The following is a 20,935-nucleotide window of genomic DNA, read 5'->3' as shown; positions in this document are numbered from 1 at the left end:
ACCTACTTACCAATTTATCACCTTTTGGACATTTCCAGTCACTTTATCACCAGTTTATTCTGTATACTCAAACACTGGACTCTTTTTTCCTGGTTTAAACACTATCGCCATTTATTTATTTATTTATTTACGTCACTAGTTTACGTTGGTATACACCCACACCAACCTTGTATTTTCACGCAATTGGCACTTTGAGTCCATGGTGTTCTGCTTATTGTATTATATGCACTTGCCACTTTGAGCTTATGACAGTTTGTATTATTATTATTTATATTTTACATCACCTGTGGTCACTTATGCACTTTTTATCACCACTACATTTTTTAGATTGAAGTTGATGGTCATATATATATATTAATTAATTTATGCACCTGGCACTTTTGATTTTTTTACATTTGTTTCCTATTTTTATACAGTTCATATTCCCGCATTTTACGGTTTTCCCCTCTATCTTTTATCTTGTCATTTTATTACTAGTTTTACCTATTTATTGCCACATTTTATTTGGCATACAGGCTTTTATATACGCTTCTCATTACTAGACAGCGCCATTCCCCCCACCCCCCTTTTTATACCTTTTATAGTCTTTTGACTATAATTTGGGGAGGCTGCAGTCTAGCATTTGCATATTTATTCACATCCATATATTCCATAAGTGCGGAGTTCATTACCTACATGCCAGAATGAATGCCGACCTCAAAAAGATGTTTGAATATGTAGAATATATTTCCACAACAGCCAATATTTGGACGACATATAATAAAAGCAATCTTGGCGTAACCGCAAATTGGATAAATCCAAACAGCATGAAGCGAGGAAAAGCAGCACTAGCATACAGAAGATTCAAGGGTCTTCATACTCATGACATTATTGCAAATGAGCTTGACAACATTCACTCATCCTATGACATATCCCATAAAATTACATCAACTCTCACGGAAAATGGCTCCAATTTCATCAAGGCCTTTAAAAGATGCCAGCAGCCAGTCAAGGAGGAGGAAACTAAGGATGATGAGGAGGAGGTGACATTTATGGACATTAATGATGTATTGCAAAATGGTGGTGATGATGAAATTGTGATCACTTTGCCGCCACATCAGAGGTGTGCTGCGCACACTTTAAACTTTAATCATGTACTGATGTTGACAAGTAGTTACTGTCAAAACCACAAACAAAAGCAATATAAAGAAGAGCTACCACAAAATGTACAGGCTTATGGAACATGGCTAGTCGTTCAATGGTGGCTGCAGAGACCGTGAATAACATAATTGCAAAGAAGCTGATGGTCCCTTGCAGAACAAGATGGAATTCATTTTATGATGCGCTGGCTCAAATCTGTGAGATTCCTAACGGTGAGCTGAGCAACATCTCATCCAAGTTGGGGATGACAGCCATCACAGAACGAGAGCATCAGTTCATCAGGGAGTACTGTACTGTCATGATGCCACTTACAGTAGCCTTAGACATTCTTCAGGGAAAAGACAACTGTTTCCATGGTACACTCCTTCCCACACTGGAGACATTGATTTTCAAGACCTTGGAACTGAAGAGTGTCCTGCAAATCCTAGTTGACCTTCCAGAGGCAGTTGTGATGGTAAGAACTTTAATTTATTTAAATATCTTTAACCAGTCACCCAAGAATTGCATCTTATTTATTTCCCCCCACACTCCAAAGACATGCTGGTAGTGGTTGGTTAATCGGTTCCTGTCTAAATTGGCCCTAGTATGTGTATGTATGAATGTTAGAAGAGGCTTCCTTCTTAGATGAAAGCCATGCAGACCAATCTGCTGCAGTGTGCCGCATATGGTGTGAGCACTTACAGGCTGCCCCCCCCCCCACCCCTTCAACCTCTTCTGCAATGCTGGCAGCACTCATACGTCTATTTCCCAAAGACAACCTCTGGATATGACGCTTAAATTACCGGGACTATATAAGTACCTAAAATGAAATAAATAACATAATATGTTCTTTGCATTCTCATAATTTCTTTCAGGCAATCAAAACAAGATTTGCAGAGGTGCTGGAAAGTAAGGATGCTGTCTTGGCTGCTGTGACCCTGCCCAAGTTCAAAGTACGTTGGCTCCGGACACAGGTCAGGAAGGACAAGGCCAATGCAAGTCTGCTGGCAGAGTGCTGGAAACTTGTCCTGGACCAAGACCAGCAAGCAGGTACCACTACCAGCACATCAACATATCGCCTTAGCAGAGACTCAGCCATAGAGGATGTTTTTTTTTTTCCTTTGAGGAAGAGGATGACTCATCTTCTACCGCTGAAAGTCAAGTCACAGATTATTTCAAATCAGGAGCACAAGAGATAGACTCTCTAAATGGATTTTCACTGAAAATGTAACTCAGATATAATGCAGCCACTCCATCCAGTGCCCCAGTAGAGAGACTGTTTAGTCTGGGGAAACTTGTCATCACACCAAAGAGGAATAGGCTCTCTGACCAGAAGTTTGAGATAAAACCACTGGTATAACACTTAGGATGGATAGCTTGGAAGGATGGGGAGAATGGAAGGATGCTATGGTGGATGAATGAATGAATGCATGCATGGATGGATGAGTGTTAGGAAGGAGTGTATCGATTGATTGATTGATGAATGAATGAATGAATGAATGAATGATTGAATGCTTAGGAGCTAAAGTTGGATTTATGTGGCAAATAATGACAGTGATTTGAATAGAGGCAGAGGGGATTACAACAGTGTTTTTTTAATTTTTTAATTAAACAATATTAATAAAAACATGCACTCTTTGTAGTGCAAATTAAAAATATGAAACTGATATATGTCAGGTAATAAAAAATGTCATTACCTGTTTACAAAGTGGAGAGAGGTGGATAGTCCTAATTTGAAGGAATGGTGTAATAAGATAAACAATACCTTTCATATGGAATACATCTGTAATTCCCAAGAGGAGATCTCAATAAACATGAAAGAAAAATGGGAAAAATTGATAGAATTTAAAAAATCAACTAAATATATGGAAATCAATGCTTAAAGGTATGGTAACGAGGAGAAACGAGAGGAAGAAGGCTATTGGGTAGAGAAGGGGAGGGTGTTTTTGGGGGGGGAGGGGGGAGGAGGGGGGAGGAGATAGTAAATGGGTATTAAGTTTACAGTTACTGAAATCTGTTTATTTCTTATGAGTTTCTATGTTATGTAAATCTACTTTTTGGAATATTATGAGAAATAATTTGTAAATTTTATATGAAAACAAAATAAAAATTATAAATATTAAAAAAAAAAACTGTGTTTTTTTAATTTTTTAATTAAACAATAATAATAAAAATATACACTCTTTGTAGTGCAAATTAAAAATATGAAACTTATATATGTCAGGTAATGAAAAATGTCATTACCTGTTTACATATATAGTATCAGTTTCATATTTTTAATTTGCACTACGTAGAGTGTATATTTTTATTACTGCGGGAAGACTACCATGTTGGGACAATGGTCTATGTGCACCAAACGTCTTGTGCAAAAATGGCGGGTAAATATGCCTTGCTTCATAGGGAGTTTAAAATAAGGTGGCCTACCAAAGAAAAAAAAAGGAGGTACCAGTTAACAGAGTGAAGTGAGTGAAGAAAGATAATTTATGCTGAGAAAGCATAACAAACAAACTTTTCCATCACTTCTATGCTGCCGACTGAGGGGCCAGCAGCCCCTCTGCCGGGAAAACAAAGGTTTCTTAGACATAAACACTGGAGGTTTGGGTCTTATGGGTTGTCTGGGCTAGCTGCGATAAAGAAGGGTCAGCTAGTGCAAGTAGTGCATCGTCCAGGCTGGACGACATCAGGTGCATCCCAGCAATATAATCTATCCAAGGCATTCAGATGGATTTAAAGCGGTCCTTTCTACCTTTACAGGTGGCTATCTGCTCCTCAGCCTTCATAATATCAGTCACCTTCTTGACCCAGTCCCCCCTGCTTGTAACATGTGGGTTCTTACAATGGATCGGGATTAGTAGATTTGCTGCATTGAGTAAATGGGGGGAGAACACTCCTTTTATATTATGTTATGGGGATTGTGGGGACATGTAGCAGGAAGTGGACTGGTACCAGTGGGAGGTCAACCTCCAAGAGAGTGCTTATACAATTCCTTATTTCTTCCCAAAATGGCTTTATTAAAGGGCAGTCCCACCACACATGTAGCAATGAACCGCGATCGCCACAGGCACACCAACACAGTCAGAGGTCGAGGGATATATTTGAGCTAAATTGGTTGGAACCCGACACCACCTGGTTAGTAGCTTCTAATTGTTTTCTTGGGTCTTAGCATCTAATGAGGTGGTATGGGTTTATTGGTAAAGAAGGGATAGCTGCACTTCAGTAAACTCCCTCTGCAGGTCACGTTCTCAGTCCCCAATATATCCTGGCTTACTTGGTGCAGCAGTGGATCGGTGCAGTAATCGGTGCAGGGTCAAGATCATATGTGGGATGGGCTTGCTAACTAACCAAAGCCGCTGAAATGGAGTTAAGGTGATTCTCAGGCATCGTGAAGACCTTTGGGTATAAAAGAAATGGCGGAGCTGGTGGTATCTCAAAAAATCCAAGGGGAAGGGGCCATAGCGCTCCCACAGGGAGTCTAAAGACGCTAAGTCCTTTACCCTCCAAGAACCTCTGCAGGCTAACAGTCCCATCCACTGCCCTGGTGCCTAAGTCCAATATATTTTCCCCTAGGGGGAACCACGGGAAGCCCCGGATAGGAGCCAAAGGCGAGAGTGGTGGCGCCAGAGATATGGAGCTATTTAGCTTATCCCATAACTTAAGTGTGTGGATAGTCAAGGCTGAGACCCATTCCGAGAGACCCCTGTCCGCTGCATCGGCCCAAGGGGCATGGATCAGGTTGTGACCTGCCAGAGTTGTTTCCAGGGAAACCCATAGTTTAGAAGAGGTGTAAAACCTCCAATTTAGAATCCACTGTAGTGCCACTGCTCTATAGTAGGACTTCACATCTGGCATGCCTAGGCCCCCTGTCTGCTTAGGTCTTTTCAATATCGCCATGACAACCTGTGGTCTTTTGCCCGCCCACACAAATTGTATGCAAAGCCGCTGGAGTTCGAGAAAAAAAGTGACCGGGTAGGGGAACAGGCACCATCTGCAGGAAAAACAAGATCCTAGGGAGGACAGTCATCTTAAGTATATTAGTGCGTCCTAGCCAAGTAAAGGCTATCTTAGACCACGATTGGAGGTCGGTGCAAATTTTTTAAGTAAGGGTAGGTAGTTGTCTGTATATAGAGATTTAAATTGTTTAGTGAGTTGAATTCCCAAATATGTCAGTGATTTGCTTGCCCAGGCAAAGGTAAGTGCTCCCCGCAGAGACCTCTCCAGGTCCGGGGGTAAAGTAATCGATAGTATCTCGGATTTCGAGTAATTTATCTTAAAATTTGAGACTTGACCAAAGGCTTTTAGTTCCTCCATCAAGTTGGGCAGCGAGATCAGAGAATTTGTGACATGGAACAGGATGCAATCAGTGTAGGCAGTGAGCCAATGTTCCATGGAGCCAACTCTCACTCCTCCTATGTTCCTGCCAGCCCTTACCCTGCGGAGTAATGGTTCCAGAACAAGAGCAAACAGGAGAGGTGATAAATGACATCCCTGTCTTGTACCATTACGGATGGGGAACCTAGTGGATAAATAGCCATTTAAGTTAATCTGAGCAGTGGGGGATGAGTACAATGCGACGATCCAGCAGAGAATATGTGGGCCTAGGCCCAATCCCTGTAGCACCGCCATGAGGAAGTGCCAATCAACCCTATTGAACGCTTTCTCAGCGTCGGTAGATAATATCAGATATCAGGTGTCGTTTTTGCGGTGTGTCCGGGCCCAGTGGGTCAGCTGGATCGCCCTAACAGGGTTGTCTCTGGCCTCCCTTCCCACGATGAATCCAGCTTTATCAGGGTGTTTAACTGAAGGGAGTATGTGTGTTAAACGGTTGGCCAGGACCTCAGAGAAGATTTTCAGGTCAGTATTAAGTATATGTGGTGGTATTTTTGAGGCAGTGTGTGGTCCTTATTCTCCTTTGGGAGTACAGTGATATGGGCCAGAAGGGCCCTCCAGTGATATATTAGTATCACCACCTTTAGTCAGTGAATTAAAGTACCGGCACATGTGTGGATGGAGTTGGGTAAAACATTTCAGGTAGTATGCTTTCGTGTTGCCGTTCGGCCCAGGGCTTTTCCCATTGGGAATTGATTTTAACGTGGACAGTAATTCCTCAGGGGTAATTGGAGACTCTAATGTATCTCTCTGCTCCTGGGAGAGAGAAGGAAGTCCTGCAGAAGCAAAGTAGTCTCGCATATGCACCAACCTGAGTTCTGGATCACTATGGGGACAGACGGAGTCCAAATCATATAGGGCTGCATAGTAGTCACGGAAAAGGGATGCAACTTTCGTGGTCTGTACCGCTGTGGCATTTTGCAGGGTTTGGAGCTTATGTACCCAAGTGGAGGTACATTGTTTATGTAGGGCTCTAGCCATCATCCTACTGCATTTTTTACAGTGCTCATAATATTTATGAGCTACAAAACGCATCCGTTGGTTAATTTGGAATCAAGGAGTCTAAAAAAGAGTTCACAAAGATCCGTAAGCTTCTGCAAAGCCTCCGGGGTTGTCCGTTGTTTGTGCTGCAGCTCCGCTAGTTGAAGGGCTGACAAGACTCTTTTGAAGTCTGCCTGTCTCTCCTTTTAAAGTTTCGTCCCCAAAGCTATAAGTACTCCTCGAGTCACGGCCTTGTGGGACTCCCAGATCGTGCCAACGCTGATCTCCCCTGTAGTTTTCTCAGACAAGAAATGTGTGAGAGTATCCGACACTTTTGCGACTACAGCGGTGTTGTCCAGGAGACCTTCATTAAGTCTCCACGACCAAGTCCTGCATGCTGGGCCCGACAACAGGAGTGTAGCGGTGATTGGGGCATGATCAGAGATGGTGATCTTCTCTATAGTAGAATCTACCAGATCATCCAAGGTATTATGGTCCACAAATAATAGGTAAATTCTGGTATAGGTGTCATGTGTCTTTGAATAATAATTAAAGTCTCTGTCGGATGCATGTAATGCTCTCCAGCTGTCTATTAGGAGATTTGTTTGTAAAGACCTACGAAAGTGTTTTAGGAAAGCGTGCGAGTACACCGGACATGTATGGAAAATGTCTAGAGAAGGGTCAGGGCTGACATTAAAGTCACCCGCAAGAATAAGCTTACCTTCCCTAAATTCTGCAAGTCGTTCCAGGACCGAGTCCAGGAAAGTTAGTTGGCGGGTATTGGGCACATACAGGGTTGCGAAAGCATACTTTTGCCCCTGTATGGCCCCTTCAGGAAAACATACCTACCCTGTGGATCTGCGCAATGCTCTTGTTGGTGAAAGGGGCAATGTTTATGAATGGCGATGGCTGTACCACGGTACTTCGCTACTGGGGAGATACTAAGAAACCATTGGGGGAAAAGGTGCAAAGGAAGTTTAGGGATAGAAGTGTGTGTGAAGTAAGTTTCCTGCAAGAAAAGAACCTGCACCCCAGCCACTTCAACTCCAACCACAACCTATTACGTTTATTAGGGGAGCAAAGACCACAGGTTTTATATGACATAAATATAATATAAAAAATATCAGTGATGAAATACAGTATATAACGGTGATAACCTTATAAAGTGACTGGTGCAAATAAATATATTATATATCAAAAAACAAATATTATAAACTGTAGTAGTGCATGCTTAAAGGTGCATATCAAATAAAGTGCTAACGTGCACGTGAAAACTCCCAACTATACCATACACTGTGGTATATAGGTGCTATAAGGTGTCAATTAAATATAATTAATACGTCTTCAGCAGCCAAATTCATTACGAAACGCGTACAGCGTGTCGCGTCACTTCCGGTTCCGCACGATCGAGTTTGAGACTTGGACCGCATCGCGCTCCAGACTCACGAATTTATGCCTGTATACTTTCCTGTTATGGGAGTACCTCTCTATTTTTGCGTTATTAAAACTACCTAGACGGTATCACGCTATGTGCCTTGTTTATTTATTATCCCCTGGTATACGGTTATGAGCAATTTCCCGCGGACACCTCGGACCATTTCCTGCTAATAGGAGCCCATTAAGACCCGCCATTATTCCAGGGATACCTCCATATAGGATCTCCGAGACCACTTTCAGGAAGCTTCGATCCAGAAGTAGGGGAGATACCGAGATCTCTGGTCACTGGATACCTTTACACACCCGCCTTATACCCCTGTGTGGGGTGGGTGTTTCTGGTGAGTGAGTTTTTTTACCAGAAGGATCACCCAGCACCTCACCGCCCAGCACGGGGTCACTCCTTAAAGCCATTGGTAGAGCGTTGTCACCTTATTATTCACTTATTTTCTGTGGATATCCTTCACACTGCATACAGTCACTGCATGTGACCTAAGAGACTTTATAACATTGGACTGTCTATGAATATATCCGCTGCATATAATTGTTATTTTATATTTAATTGACACCTTATAGCACCTATATATCACAGTGTATGGTATAGTTGGGAGTTTTCACGTGCACGTTAGCACTTTATTTGATATGCACCTTTAAGCATGCACTACTACAGTTTATAATATTTGTTTTTTGATATATAATATATTTATTTTGCACCAGTCACTTTATAAGGTTATCACCGTTATATACTGTATTTCATCACTGATATTTTTTATATTATATTTATATTTTCTAACATTCCCATTTTAGCCAGAGCCACTACCCTACTTTCCTATTTATTCCACATTTAGTCCCCGGACTAATATTCAGGGAGGCTGCAGCCTATACATACATGTATATTTATTTCTTCACATATTATATTTATCACCATCCACTAATTTTTATATTTTTATATTCCCATATCTCTCATTTACCTTTGCACATATTTTTATATCTACATCCAAATAGACCGTTAGCGTGGAGTTTATACCTTCTAACAGGTTTTATATGACACTACCTTAACCGTAGCCATGGAAAGCGGGGTAGTAATCGTCCAGACGACCTAACCAGAACCTCCAATTACGACATATCAGGAAAAAGGAACTTCATCTAAAACAAAAACAAAATAAATAACAGGTTTTCAAATCAACATATAAAGAACCACTAGTGAACAGTCAACGAGTATTTGAGACCTAAGGTCATAATAAGACTGCATGATCTACCCTCGGGGTCCATCCAAGAGGACATGTCCCCCAGGGGTGAGCATGGTGCCCTGTCCAGGGCAATCCCCTTGGAGGGGGAGACCTACATGGGGAACGCGGTCAGGTATGTGGGTCAGGTCTGAGCCCTCACACCTCAAAGTTCGCTTAGTATTTCCTCCATACTTTAACGGGGGGTGTATTAAATGCATCTCACTGTAATCACAGGCACCTTCTATCTCCATAATGAAGTCACGGGGGTGCCACAGAAAGGTTGATTGGGTCGCAAAGTCCACTGATTAGAGAGGGATAGACAAAAAGGTAATGTATGGAATATGGGCATTGGGGGTGGGGCCCTTCTAGCTGTGGGATAGGGTTCAGGCAATTTAGGTCATCAACAAGTGCCCCCTATTCCCCCATTGTGGGGAGTGAGGCGGTAAGTGAAGATTGTCTCTTTCAGCCCCTGGAGCGTCTTTTGGGGCACGCTGGTAGCCAAGGTGGAATGGCCGAGGGCAGATGGACATCCGTGGAGATACGCCAATCAGGAAAATCCACAGGGCCAGGGCCCGTTGGGAAAGGAAGTGCGGCAAATCATCTTTGGTGTGTAAGGTGACATACTTTCTGTCCTTTTTAGCTTGAAGATGAAAGGGGAACGCCCACGTATAGGTGATCCCTGCCGTGGTTAGAGCCTCCAGCAGGGGATGGAGCGCTCTCTGCTACATTAGCGTTCTTCTGGAAAGGTCCTGGTAGAAAAAGAGGCGTACTCCATTGAAGTCATAAAAAGTTTTATTTGTGCAGCTTACAGATTATATCTCTAGGGTTGTTTGGGTCCACTTTATACCACAAACAAAGTTCAAGCGCCAGTCCTACATGCAATTTCCATGTTGTATCTTGACCCCCAAAGTTATAAACTGGTGAAGACTATGCTCCAAGTGCGCCACGGTCGCCTGATCCTTAACACAGGATGGTGTATGCAGACAGTTAAACAAAAGAGAAGGATGGGGCTCAGGTGTGCACTTGTGATAAAAAAAGTACAAATGTGACCTCAGAGAATGGTCTTTGTGAAGGGCCTCAAAGGTTTAATAAACTCATACAATAAAAACTATTAAATCAATTTAAATACTTCCAAACCGGACTCTGAAGCCTCTGGATCCTCTGGATCTCAGAGATAGAGGAGGCTCTATTGGGTCAGATTTAGACTTATCAACCTGATAATAATTCAGGTTAATAATAAGACTCGGCTTCCAACTATGCACTGGCCCCGGTTCAGTGTAGCGGCCGCACACAGAACCGTGTGAGCCACTACCATCGGAAGTTCCAGCCTTCCATCAGGGAGCATCTTTTTTCATCTGATGTCATTGCGAGTCCTACGATTACCACCAGGGATTCCCACAGCTCCCTAGGAGATCCAGAGGCTCCAGAGGCTTCAGAGTCCGGTTTGGAAGTATTTCCATTGATTTCATAGTTTTTATTGTATGAGTTTATTAAACTTTTGAGGCCCTTCACAAAGACCATTCTCTGAGGTCACATTTGTACTTTTTTTATCACAAGTGCACACCTGAGCGCCATCCTTTTCTTTTGTTTAAATGGATCTCCACTGTCAATCTCCACTGGATCTGAAGCAGATAGGCCCAAAACATCCCAGAATATGCCTTATGGGGTGGGAATAATATCCTTAGGTGCCGTCGCTTCAGGTAGCCCTCTAATGCGGATATTGGCTCTGCGACTATGGTTTTCACAGTCGTCTAATTGGCACAGTAAAGTGTCTATCCGTTGGTCCTGCTGCATGCACTTTTCTTTAAGTTGTGGAAGGGCAGTCAATGTTTCCTCAAATTTCTGTTCAAGAGACTACAATCTGTTGCCCAACTGTGATGTATCTGCCTTAAGCTGTTTTACATGTTGTTTAAATGCTTTTTCTTCCCTGTTAGAAAATCACTCCAGGTCATCCTTAGTGAGGAGAGACCATATATGTTGCTTAAGGCCTCTATCCCCTATAATGTCCGACATGTCAGACCCCATATCTTGAGAAATGTTGTAGCAGGGGGACACAGGGGGCGCCGAGTCACAGGGGTGAGAGGCAAAGAGGGATGCAGCTATTTGCTGATGTGGCTGGATGGCTTCTGCACGTGTCCTGTCTGCTCCCCGTTACGGCGCCATCTTGGCTGTGTCTCCATGTGTCCCGCTGGCCTCGGGGAAGAAGGATTCTATGCTTCCCTGGTGGGGTGTTGCGGCTCTGTGGGGTTGGGAGGAGAGTCTCCTGTGTTGGGACATTATCTGTGTGCCCGAATCAGCTGTTCCAATCCTCGGTAAGTGCTCAGCTTACTGGTGTGAAATCAGAGCTCCGGCGTCCTGCTGCCTCACTCCTCCATGTCCAGGCCACGGCCCTCCCTGAAGGTCCTCTTTTATCCAGGTCATGATATATCTATTAGTGGTAGTCACATTCAGCTGGACTGTTCTATTACAGTAAAGACATTTCATAACTTCTTTTTCCATTCTATTTAGTGTCAGGAACATAGCCCAGCATCAGTATCGGGACAAGGTTATACGGTGCTCGGGGCAAAGATGCCGAATTGCAACCCCTCAGGTGGAGTAGTGTGTAAAAGACACGAGCGCAGTAGCGAGCAGGAATGTAAGTAATTGTTGTTTCATGTGCTAAATTAGTGCCTATGGTTGTGGTACAACACAGCAAACTGAAGAGTTTAATAGTGGTGAACATATACAAAAAAGAAAAAGAGAGCCACAGATGTAAAGACAATGACAACTCCCTAAAACTAAAACTTGTAGGAACCAAAAAGAAAGATTTCATATTACAGTTAAAACCAAACATGTTCGACATTATATATGTCCTGATAAAAACATATCACAATATACATAAATTATATTGTCAAAAGTATTGGGACGCCTGCCTTTACACGCACATAAACTTTAATGGCATCCCAGTCTTAGGCCGTATGGATCAATATTGAGTTGGCCCACCCTCTGCAGCTATAACAGCTTCAACTCTTCTGGAAAGGCTGTCCACAAGGTTTAGGAGTGTGTCTATGGGAATGTTTAACCATTCTTCCAGAAGCACATTTGTGAGGTCAGGCACTGATTTTGGACGAGAAGGCCTGGCTCGCAGTCTCCGCTCTTATTCATCCCAAAGGTGTTCTATTGGGTTGAGGCCAAGACTCTGTGCAAGCCAGTCAAGTTCCTCCACCCCAAACTTGCTCATCCATGTCTTTATGGACCTTGCTTTGTGCACTGGTGCGCAGTCATGTTGGAACAGGAAGGGCCAACCCCAAACTGTTCCCACAAAATTGGGAGCATGAAATTGTCGAAAATGTATTGGTATGATGACGCCTTAAGAGTTTTCTTCACTGGAACTAAGGGGCCAAGCCCAACCCCTGAAAAACAACCCTACACCATAATCCCTCCTCCACCAAATGACTTGGACCAGTGCACAAAGCAAGGTCCATAAAGATATTGATGAGTGAGTTTGGGGTGGAGGAACTTGACTGGCAAATTGACTCCCCATCCAGAGTAGTACAGTGTTACTATGGTGACACAGAACTACTCAGATGAAAGTATGTTACATAAATTAAAAATACATTTCAATAAAAAGTTTTTTGTACACACATTTTTTTAATGCTTTTTTCACATTCAAGTGCTAACACTACTTTCATTAACACAATGTACAATGTATTAATGAATGCAGAGCTGAACTGATTGTCATGCCACCAATGATCTGCCACCTGCAATTCCTAAGATGCTCCTTTGGATTGAGATTTTAGGATTTCGGAGGTCAAAAAAAAGTACTGTGGGGGATAGCACCAGACTTTAGGTGTTTATTGCAGCCTGAGCTTCTTTCTTTATTTTGTGCCCCGCCTTATGTAACAATTCCATAGAAAAAATCACTGGGTGATTCTGTGCTTTGAATCTATTGAATCACCATGAAAGCCTGAGAACAAGGACAACATAGGTCAGCAGTGGAGGGTTTCCTTTAAAATGCTACATTGCTATCTATGAGCAAATATTTACTACAGTATTTCATTTTCTAAAAATAACATATTAATAAATTAATCTTATTTTTTTAAATCAAGGTCACAAACATAAACCCAAAGAGATCTTGGTTATTCTCTATGGAATCTTTAATCTGCAAATAAATACACAGTATACTGTATAAATGCTTGGGTGAAAAAGGGTTTCTTATTTGAACAACTGGGCTTATCCAGTGATACACTTTAAATGTACAACAGATGTATACAATACTTATTATTTTCTCTCTAGTTTTTTTTTCTATTTGTTTTCCATTTATGAACTCATTTGTGTTTGTCTTTTTAAATCTTAAATTGAAACACTGCCCGAAAAAACTCCTATGAAGACAAGCCATGTGATATTGAACTTTTAACTACATTTACATTTTTTTATTGCAGTGTTCTGTTATGATTTCAAAAAAAAAAAATCTGAATTGTGTTTTTGTTGGTTTATTTGTATTTAATTAATTTTTTTTTTCACATATGGATTTCCATCAGATATCATTAGTGAATAGAGTAAGTACATTTTTTTAAAAATTCTGGGATACATTAATTAAGGTATGATGCTCTTATTCATTAAAATTATAATTATTATGACAAATATTAAATTCTATAGCTTAGTGTATTACTAAAAGTTTAAAGAATAGAAACTGTCCAATTAGCAAGGGGAATATTCACTGAGCTCACAAAATAGGATGAAGCCGTGTTAACCTACTGTAAATCAACCAATTATTTGCAACAAAAAATCCTATTTTTTAAAAATTTCTCTTGAACTTGATTGGGCATTGACAGTAAACACAACTTCATCTTATTTGCTTTCATTCATTTTTCAAAGTGAACATACAATTGTATTTTTTTTGTTGCTATAATAAATACATGTTATGCTATTAATTTTTTTTCTTATGTCAAACAGACCGCACATGAAAGTCACGTCATCACATTTTTTTTCATGGGATCTAAGAGCATGGCTGTATATAATCTGCTGCTTTTCACCTTCATCCTTATTATATACATTGGGACAATATGTGGAAACTTTTTGATCATCATGCTGGTATATTACAGCAAGATCCTTCATTCTCCCATGTACTTCTTCCTCTCCCAACTCTCTATATCTGACATCATGCTGATCACAGATATTGCTCCTAACATGTTAAATATTGTCCTACATGAGTGGACCTCCATATCCTTTTCTGGTTGCATCACTCAATATTATGTCTTTGGCACAATAGAAGCATTTGAATGTTACCTTCTGACAGTGATGTCCTATGACCGCTATCTAGCCATCTGCTCTCCTCTGCATTATACCTCCATTATGAAACCAACTCTTTGTATTCAATTAGTTCTTGCATCCTGGCTGTTGAGTTGTTTTTTGGTATTCATTTTTATACTTAGCATATGTCAACTAGAATTCTGTGGGCCAAATGTCATTGACCATTTCTATTGTGATTTAAATCCTCTTCTGGAACTTTCTTGTTCAGATACATCAACAGTTCAAATTGAAGCCACCTTGTTGTGCTTACCTGTGATGGTATTACCCTTCCTTCTGATAGCAGTTTCTTACACTTATATTGTTGTAACTCTGTTAAAGATACCTTCCTTTCCTGGAAGACTGAAATCCTTTTCCACTTGTAGTTCCCATCTCACTGTTGTGTTTATATTTTATGGAACCCTAAATGCCACATATCTTATTCCAAAGGAAGGACAATCACAAACCACCAATAAGATGATATCATTGTTGTACACTGTTTTTACCCCCTTTGTAAATCCTTTCATATACAGCCTAAGGAATAAAGATATCAAAGAAGTTGTAAACAATGTTTTACATAACCAAAAGATAAATATTCAAAACCTTTAATAAAAATCCACTCCTAGTTCTCAGACCCTGCTGTTAAAAGGTAATTTTAAAACACAGTAATATGGTAATAAAGTAGTTTTAATACATTATATATATATATATATTTTATAGATCCCACAGTAGCTTAGAAACACTGTCATTCCAAAATATATTAAAAAAGAATAGTGAACTCATGCAAAAGAAATGACTATCAAATATAAAGACAATCCATAAATAAAAACGGGGATTTGGTCCCACCATATGGCCATATCGTGCACAAGCCCACCACTACATCAAAGTACCCCATTGTCAGTGGGTCCTACACTATCCATAAAAAAGGGGTGAATCCAGCCTCTCTAACCCTTGGAGATAATACTCCTTGCTGGGAGAGATGTGCAACTGCACTACAAGGGACTCCTCCTATATCCACTTGATAGTGGACACTGATAGAGTACAGGTGTGTGTGGGGTGTGTGTATTCCAAAATTCATATTCTACCATAAAGCATCAGCAACCATTCTTTGGTTCCTCCAATTATTCTTATGAAACTGGAGGAGCTTTATTTTCTAGTCATACTTCTGCTTCAGTGATGGGCCCTCCTACATAACCACTTAACCACTTAAGCCCCGGAAGATTTTACCCCCTTCCTGACCAGGGCCTATTTTGCGTTTCGGCACTGCGTGACTTTAACGGACAATGGCGCGGTCGTGCGACGCTGTACCCAAACGAATTTGACGATCTTTTTTTTCACACAAACAGAGCTTTCTTTTGGTGGTATTTGATCACCTGTGCGATTTTTTGATCATGTGCTATAAACAAAAAAAGAGCGTCAATTTTGCAAAAATAACAATATTTTTCACATTTTTTTATATGAAATTCCCCCCAAAAAAATGTAAAAATCAAAATTTTTTAACATTTTCGGCCAATTTGTTTTATGCTACATATGTCTGGTAAAAAAAAAATCGCAAAAAGCGTATTTTGATTGGTTTGCGCAAAAGTTATCGCGTTTACTAACAAAGGGAAAGATTTTTGTCATTTTTGTTGTTTTTTTCTTTAACGCGTAATGGCGGCGATCTCCGATTTTTTTTGCGGTACTGCGACATTGCGGTGGACAGAACGGACCCTTGACTGACATTTTTGACACTTTTGGGGTTACCAGTGACATTTCTACAGTAATCAGTGCTATACATATGCACTGTTACTGTAAAATTACACTGGCCGTGAAGGGGTTAACTTTTTTTTGAGAGGGAGGGGTTATGTGTGTCTCTAGGGGCGTGATTCTAACTGTGATTGGCTGTGGCTTGAGGTGTATGAACAGTGATCAACGGTCCTACATAGTAGAACCGCATGATCAGCATTCATACACAGGGGAGAATGACAGACGGCTTGTTTACATTAGCTGCCTGCCTTTCTCCCTCTGCACCGACGATCGCCGAGTGACCGGCGGACATCGGGTCCGCCGGTCACACGCGCGGGGGGGGTCCGTGACCACTCGGGAGCGGGAGCGCGCCTCCGGGGGCGCGCGCTCACTCCCTAGACCCTCACAGGCTAGCGACGTAGTACTACGTCACTCTGCCTGTGAGGGGCTGACCGCTGCACTAAATAGTCGTGCGGCGGTCGGCAAGTGATTAAAGGAGATGTATGGGATTCAATGTTTTCCCCCTTTATACTTACCTAGGTGGATGGAGCATTAGTACCGTTTTCATATGTGAGCGTGACTTAAGTATCCATTTTCTTTGGTGCGCAAACTCATGGGGACAGCGGCGCTTTAAAATGTTTTTTTTTTTCCTATTTATTTTATTTTTTATTATTATTTTTTAAACTTTACACAAAAAAAAGAAAAAAAATACATCTGATCTGTATTATTGCTGTCACAAGGATTGTGAACATCCCTTGTTACAATAATAGGCAGTGATAGGTACTCTTTATGGAGAGACCCCAGACCCCTCCACTGTACTTCAAAGTATTCAAAACGCAGAAACCGGCATTTTTGAATACTGTCAGTTTTTGGAAGCCGAGTAGACCTGAAGTGACGTCATGAGACCCGGCAGAGCCGCGTAAGGGGGACACACCCTCCCGCTCAATAGGATAATGGCTGAGTGGCTGCTGAGCCACATCAGTTATTACCTTCAGAAAGCCGACCGCCGGCTCTAAAAACGGCACGGGGGTTATGCCTCTAGCTGCAGGTATCACTCCGGTACAACCACTTCTTCAAGCCGACGTACATCCAGGGTTTCCCCGGCCCATCCACCTAGCCCTGCCCCAAAAGATGAAGACCTTGAATGCACTGATGCTCAACCACTTTTGTTGCAGGATGAGGACATGGGAATATCGCCGCAAAACGTCTCTGATGATGACGAAACACAGGTGCCAACTGCTGTGGCTTTCTGAAATGTGCAGACTGACGAGGAGGGGAGGGGTCATAAATGGGTGGAAGATGATGTGGAGGATGATGAAGTCCTAGACCCAGATTGGACTGAATGTCGTGCTAGTGAGGCATGCAGTTATGAGGAAGAGGTGGTGGTCGCACAGAGGCAACAGCACAGCAAAAGAGGGAGCAGGGTGCAAAAGCGCAGCGGCCATTCCAGAGACAGTACGCCTGCTACTGTCCACCGCACCCAGACACCGAGCACACCAAGGCCTGCTCCAAGAAGTTCATTGGCGTGGCAGTTCTTCACACAATGTCCTGACGACAAGAGATGAGTGGTTTGCATGTTGTGCCATCAGAGCCTGAAGCGAGGCATAAACGTTCTTAACCTGAGCACAACCTGCATGACCAGGCATCTACATGCAAAGCATGAATTGCATTTGAGTAAATACCTTAAAAACAAGGAACTCTCTCATGCTCCTCCTGCTTCCTCTTCTGCTGCAGCCCAGGCCTCTCTCTCCACCGCTGGCATCACCGTGGCACCTGGCGACCAGCAAACAGAGGATGTTCCACCTACACCACCACATAGGACACCTTTACCAAGCGTCTCCAACATGTCACATGGCAGCATTCAGCTGTCAATCTCCCAAATATTGGAGAGAAGGAGGAAATACCCACCTACCCACCCTCGAGCCCAGGCCCTGAATGGCAGCATTTCAAAATTACTGGCCTTTGAAATGCTGTCTGTCAGGGAAATGGCCATAGGAGAACTGGCAACATTGCCAGTAATAGAAATGGACGCTCCTGACTCAACTGACACAGCCCTCTGCTGGCCTGTCAGGGAAATGGCCATAGGAGAACTGGCAACATTGCCAGTAATAGAAATGGATGCTCCTGACTCAACTGACACAGCCCTCTGCTGGCCTGTCAGGGAAATGGCCTATAAAAGGTGGCCATAGGATCAGACTCATTGCTGGATTATCTCTCAGCTTCCTGTGTTTCCTGTGCTTCCTGTTTCCTGTTTGGATTTCCTGTTGTGACTTGGCTTGTTCCTGATTCTGTTTGATCTCCTGCTCCTGGTTTGACCCTTGGCTTCTCCCACTGACCTTGCTTCCGTTACCTACTGTGTATGACCCCGGCTTGCTTCAAGACCTCGGCTATTCTGGTTGTCTCCTGTGCATGACCTCGGCTTGTACCACGGTTTCCGCTACTAGAGACTATTCCTTGGCACAAGGTAGCCCGGCTGCTTCAGAGCCTTGAAGACTCATACCCTGCTGCGATTCCAGCCTGTTCCAGTTCGCTCTCGGATTGCTCTGGTTCTACCTACCTGCCTGCAGCTGGTAACCCGTGCCACTTGGGGCGCCACACCCTTTGTACCATCTCCAGGGGTGTGCCGCACTGAGCCGCAAGGGGAGCCCTCTCAGCACCTCGGCCTCGGATCAGGTAACCCTGACAGTATAATCCAGCCATGTCAGAGGCCGACAGAGGTGCTTCCCCACTCGTGGCTCTATGCCAGCAGGTCACTGCCCTTACCCAGGCAGTACAGCGTCTGCAGGAGGGATACTTCCAACTGGAAGGTCGACTGCAACATCTGACAACTTCTCCTGCTCCTGCGGATCCCAGTCCTTCATCCACCAGCACAGTTTCTGCTCCATCCCTCCCGGGACAGCCAGTTTCCTCCCACACTATGATGGTTCCTCCCCCTGAGCCACGGGTGCCAATACCTGAACGCTTCTCTGGTGAACGGAAGAAATTCAGGGCCTTCAGAAACGCATGCCAACTATACCTGGCCCTCCAGCCTAGGACTTTCACTTCAGAGACTGTAAAGGTTGGGTTTGTGATTTCATTACTGTTGGAGGAGCCACAGGCCTGGGCCCATGGCCTGCTGGAGCAAAAGGACCCTGCTCTCAATTCTATTGACACCTTCTTTGATCTAATGGCCCAACTTTATGATGATCCTCAGCGTGTGGCCACGGCTGAGGCTACCTTGCATTCCCTCCAGCAGGGAAAACGCCCCGCCGAAGATTACACAGTAGAGTTCCGCAAGTGGTCCACTGATACGTGCTGGAATGAGGCGGCCCTCAGGTACCAATACCGTCTGGGATTATCCGAATCTCTTAAGGATGAGTTGGCCAGGGTAGAGACTCCCACTACTCTAGAGGGACTGATTCAACTTACTATCCAGCTCGATAGGCGCCTCCGGGAGCGTCGGTTTGAGCGCTCACAGACTTCTCGCCCAACCTGGATGTTGCCTAGGGCCCCTTACCACTTCACTCCAACACCAGCACCTTTCCCCGCTACCCATGCAGAGGATGAACCAATGCAGATCGGCCAAGTGCGTTCTTCACTAAGTGCAGATGAAAGACAACGCCGCCGACACGCCAATCTTTGTCTCTACTGCGGAGGGTCTGGACACTTCCTACGAAACTGCCCCGTGAGACCCCGTAAGTTCCTCCCGCAAAGCCCTTACTTCCAAGTTTCCGGATCTTTTCCGTCTCATCTCGTTCTTCCTGTCTCACTACAGGTGGCGGAAGAGGAGGTCCGGCTCCTAGCCATAGTTGATTCGGGGGCTTGCAGCTGTTTTATGGACTTGACTTTGGCAAGAAGACTCCGTGTACCCCTCTGCAATAAACGTCAGCGACTTGAGGTACATCTGGCCGATGGTTCCTTGCCCAGTTCTGGACTTGTCACCCAGGAAACCAAGCCCATCCTCACAATAACAAACTCTGGCCACCAGGAATTCATTTGTTTTGACATCCTTTGCTCTCCCATGTTCCCCATCATCCTGGGAATTCCCTGGTTGCAAGCCCATAATCCACAGATTAACTGGGCCAAGAAGGAGATTTCCTTTACCTCTTCCTACTGCCTGCAACACTGCTTCGTTCCTGGGGTTAGCAGTCCCGCCAGTTGTTCAACCATCCAATCAATTCCAGATGTCGGTCAGGCTATACCTACAGTCTATCACGAGTTTTTGGATGTTTTTGATGAGAAGGCGGCCAATGTTCTCCCACCTCATCGGCCTTACGACTGCCCCATTGAACTGCTTCCTGGTGCCGAGATTCCTTTCGGACGTATATTTCCGTTATCTGAGGTTGAGCTAGAAACTTTACGACTGTATATTAATGAGAACCTTGAAAAGGGATTCATCCGCCCTTCTTCCTCCCCCGCTGGAGCTGGAATTTTTTTTGTCGGGAAGAAAGATGGTTCACTAAGGCCATGTGTGGATTACAGGGAACTTAACAAAATTACGATTAAAAACCGATACCCACTTCCCCTCATCCCTGAACTTTTCCAAAGGTTCCGAACTGCCCAGCTCTTTACTAAACTTGATCTACGGGGAGCTTACAATCTTGTTCGTATCCGGGAGGGGGACGAATGGAAAACGGCTTTCAGGACCCGGTTCGGACATTTTGAATATTTAGTTATGCCATTCGGATTATGTAACGCCCCAGCCACGTTCCAGCACTTCGTAAACTATATTTTCCGGGAATTTTTGGACTATTTCGTAATCGTTTACCTAGATGACATCCTCATCTTCTCTGCTACCCTGGATCTCCACAGAG

General features: G+C 43.3%; 1 protein-coding gene and 1 pseudogene across 2 annotated transcripts; both read left to right on the top strand.

Annotated features, from left to right (window-relative positions):
* The first annotated feature begins 1,372 nt into the window (after positions 1-1,372).
* On the top strand, positions 1,373-14,095 carry LOC309554756 (annotated as a pseudogene). Its single transcript has 4 exons — positions 1,373-1,594; positions 1,995-2,473; positions 11,658-11,784; positions 14,085-14,095. The product of its transcript is annotated as an uncharacterized misc_RNA (transcript).
* A 40-nt stretch (positions 14,096-14,135) lies between these two features.
* On the top strand, positions 14,136-15,026 carry LOC309554755 (olfactory receptor 1468-like; the record flags this gene model as incomplete). The annotated part of the gene is made up of 1 exon (XM_082256457.1): positions 14,136-15,026. The coding sequence occupies one exon, from the start codon at positions 14,136-14,138 to the stop codon at positions 15,024-15,026; it is 891 nt and encodes a 296-aa protein (XP_082112583.1).
* Positions 15,027-20,935: the final 5,909 nt, after the last annotated feature.

This window comes from Pelophylax lessonae, assembly GCF_965119305.1.
Source record: "Pelophylax lessonae genome assembly, chromosome: 4".
Classification (NCBI taxonomy): domain Eukaryota; kingdom Metazoa; phylum Chordata; class Amphibia; order Anura; family Ranidae; genus Pelophylax; species Pelophylax lessonae.
This window is presented reverse-complemented; position numbering and strand designations above follow the sequence as displayed.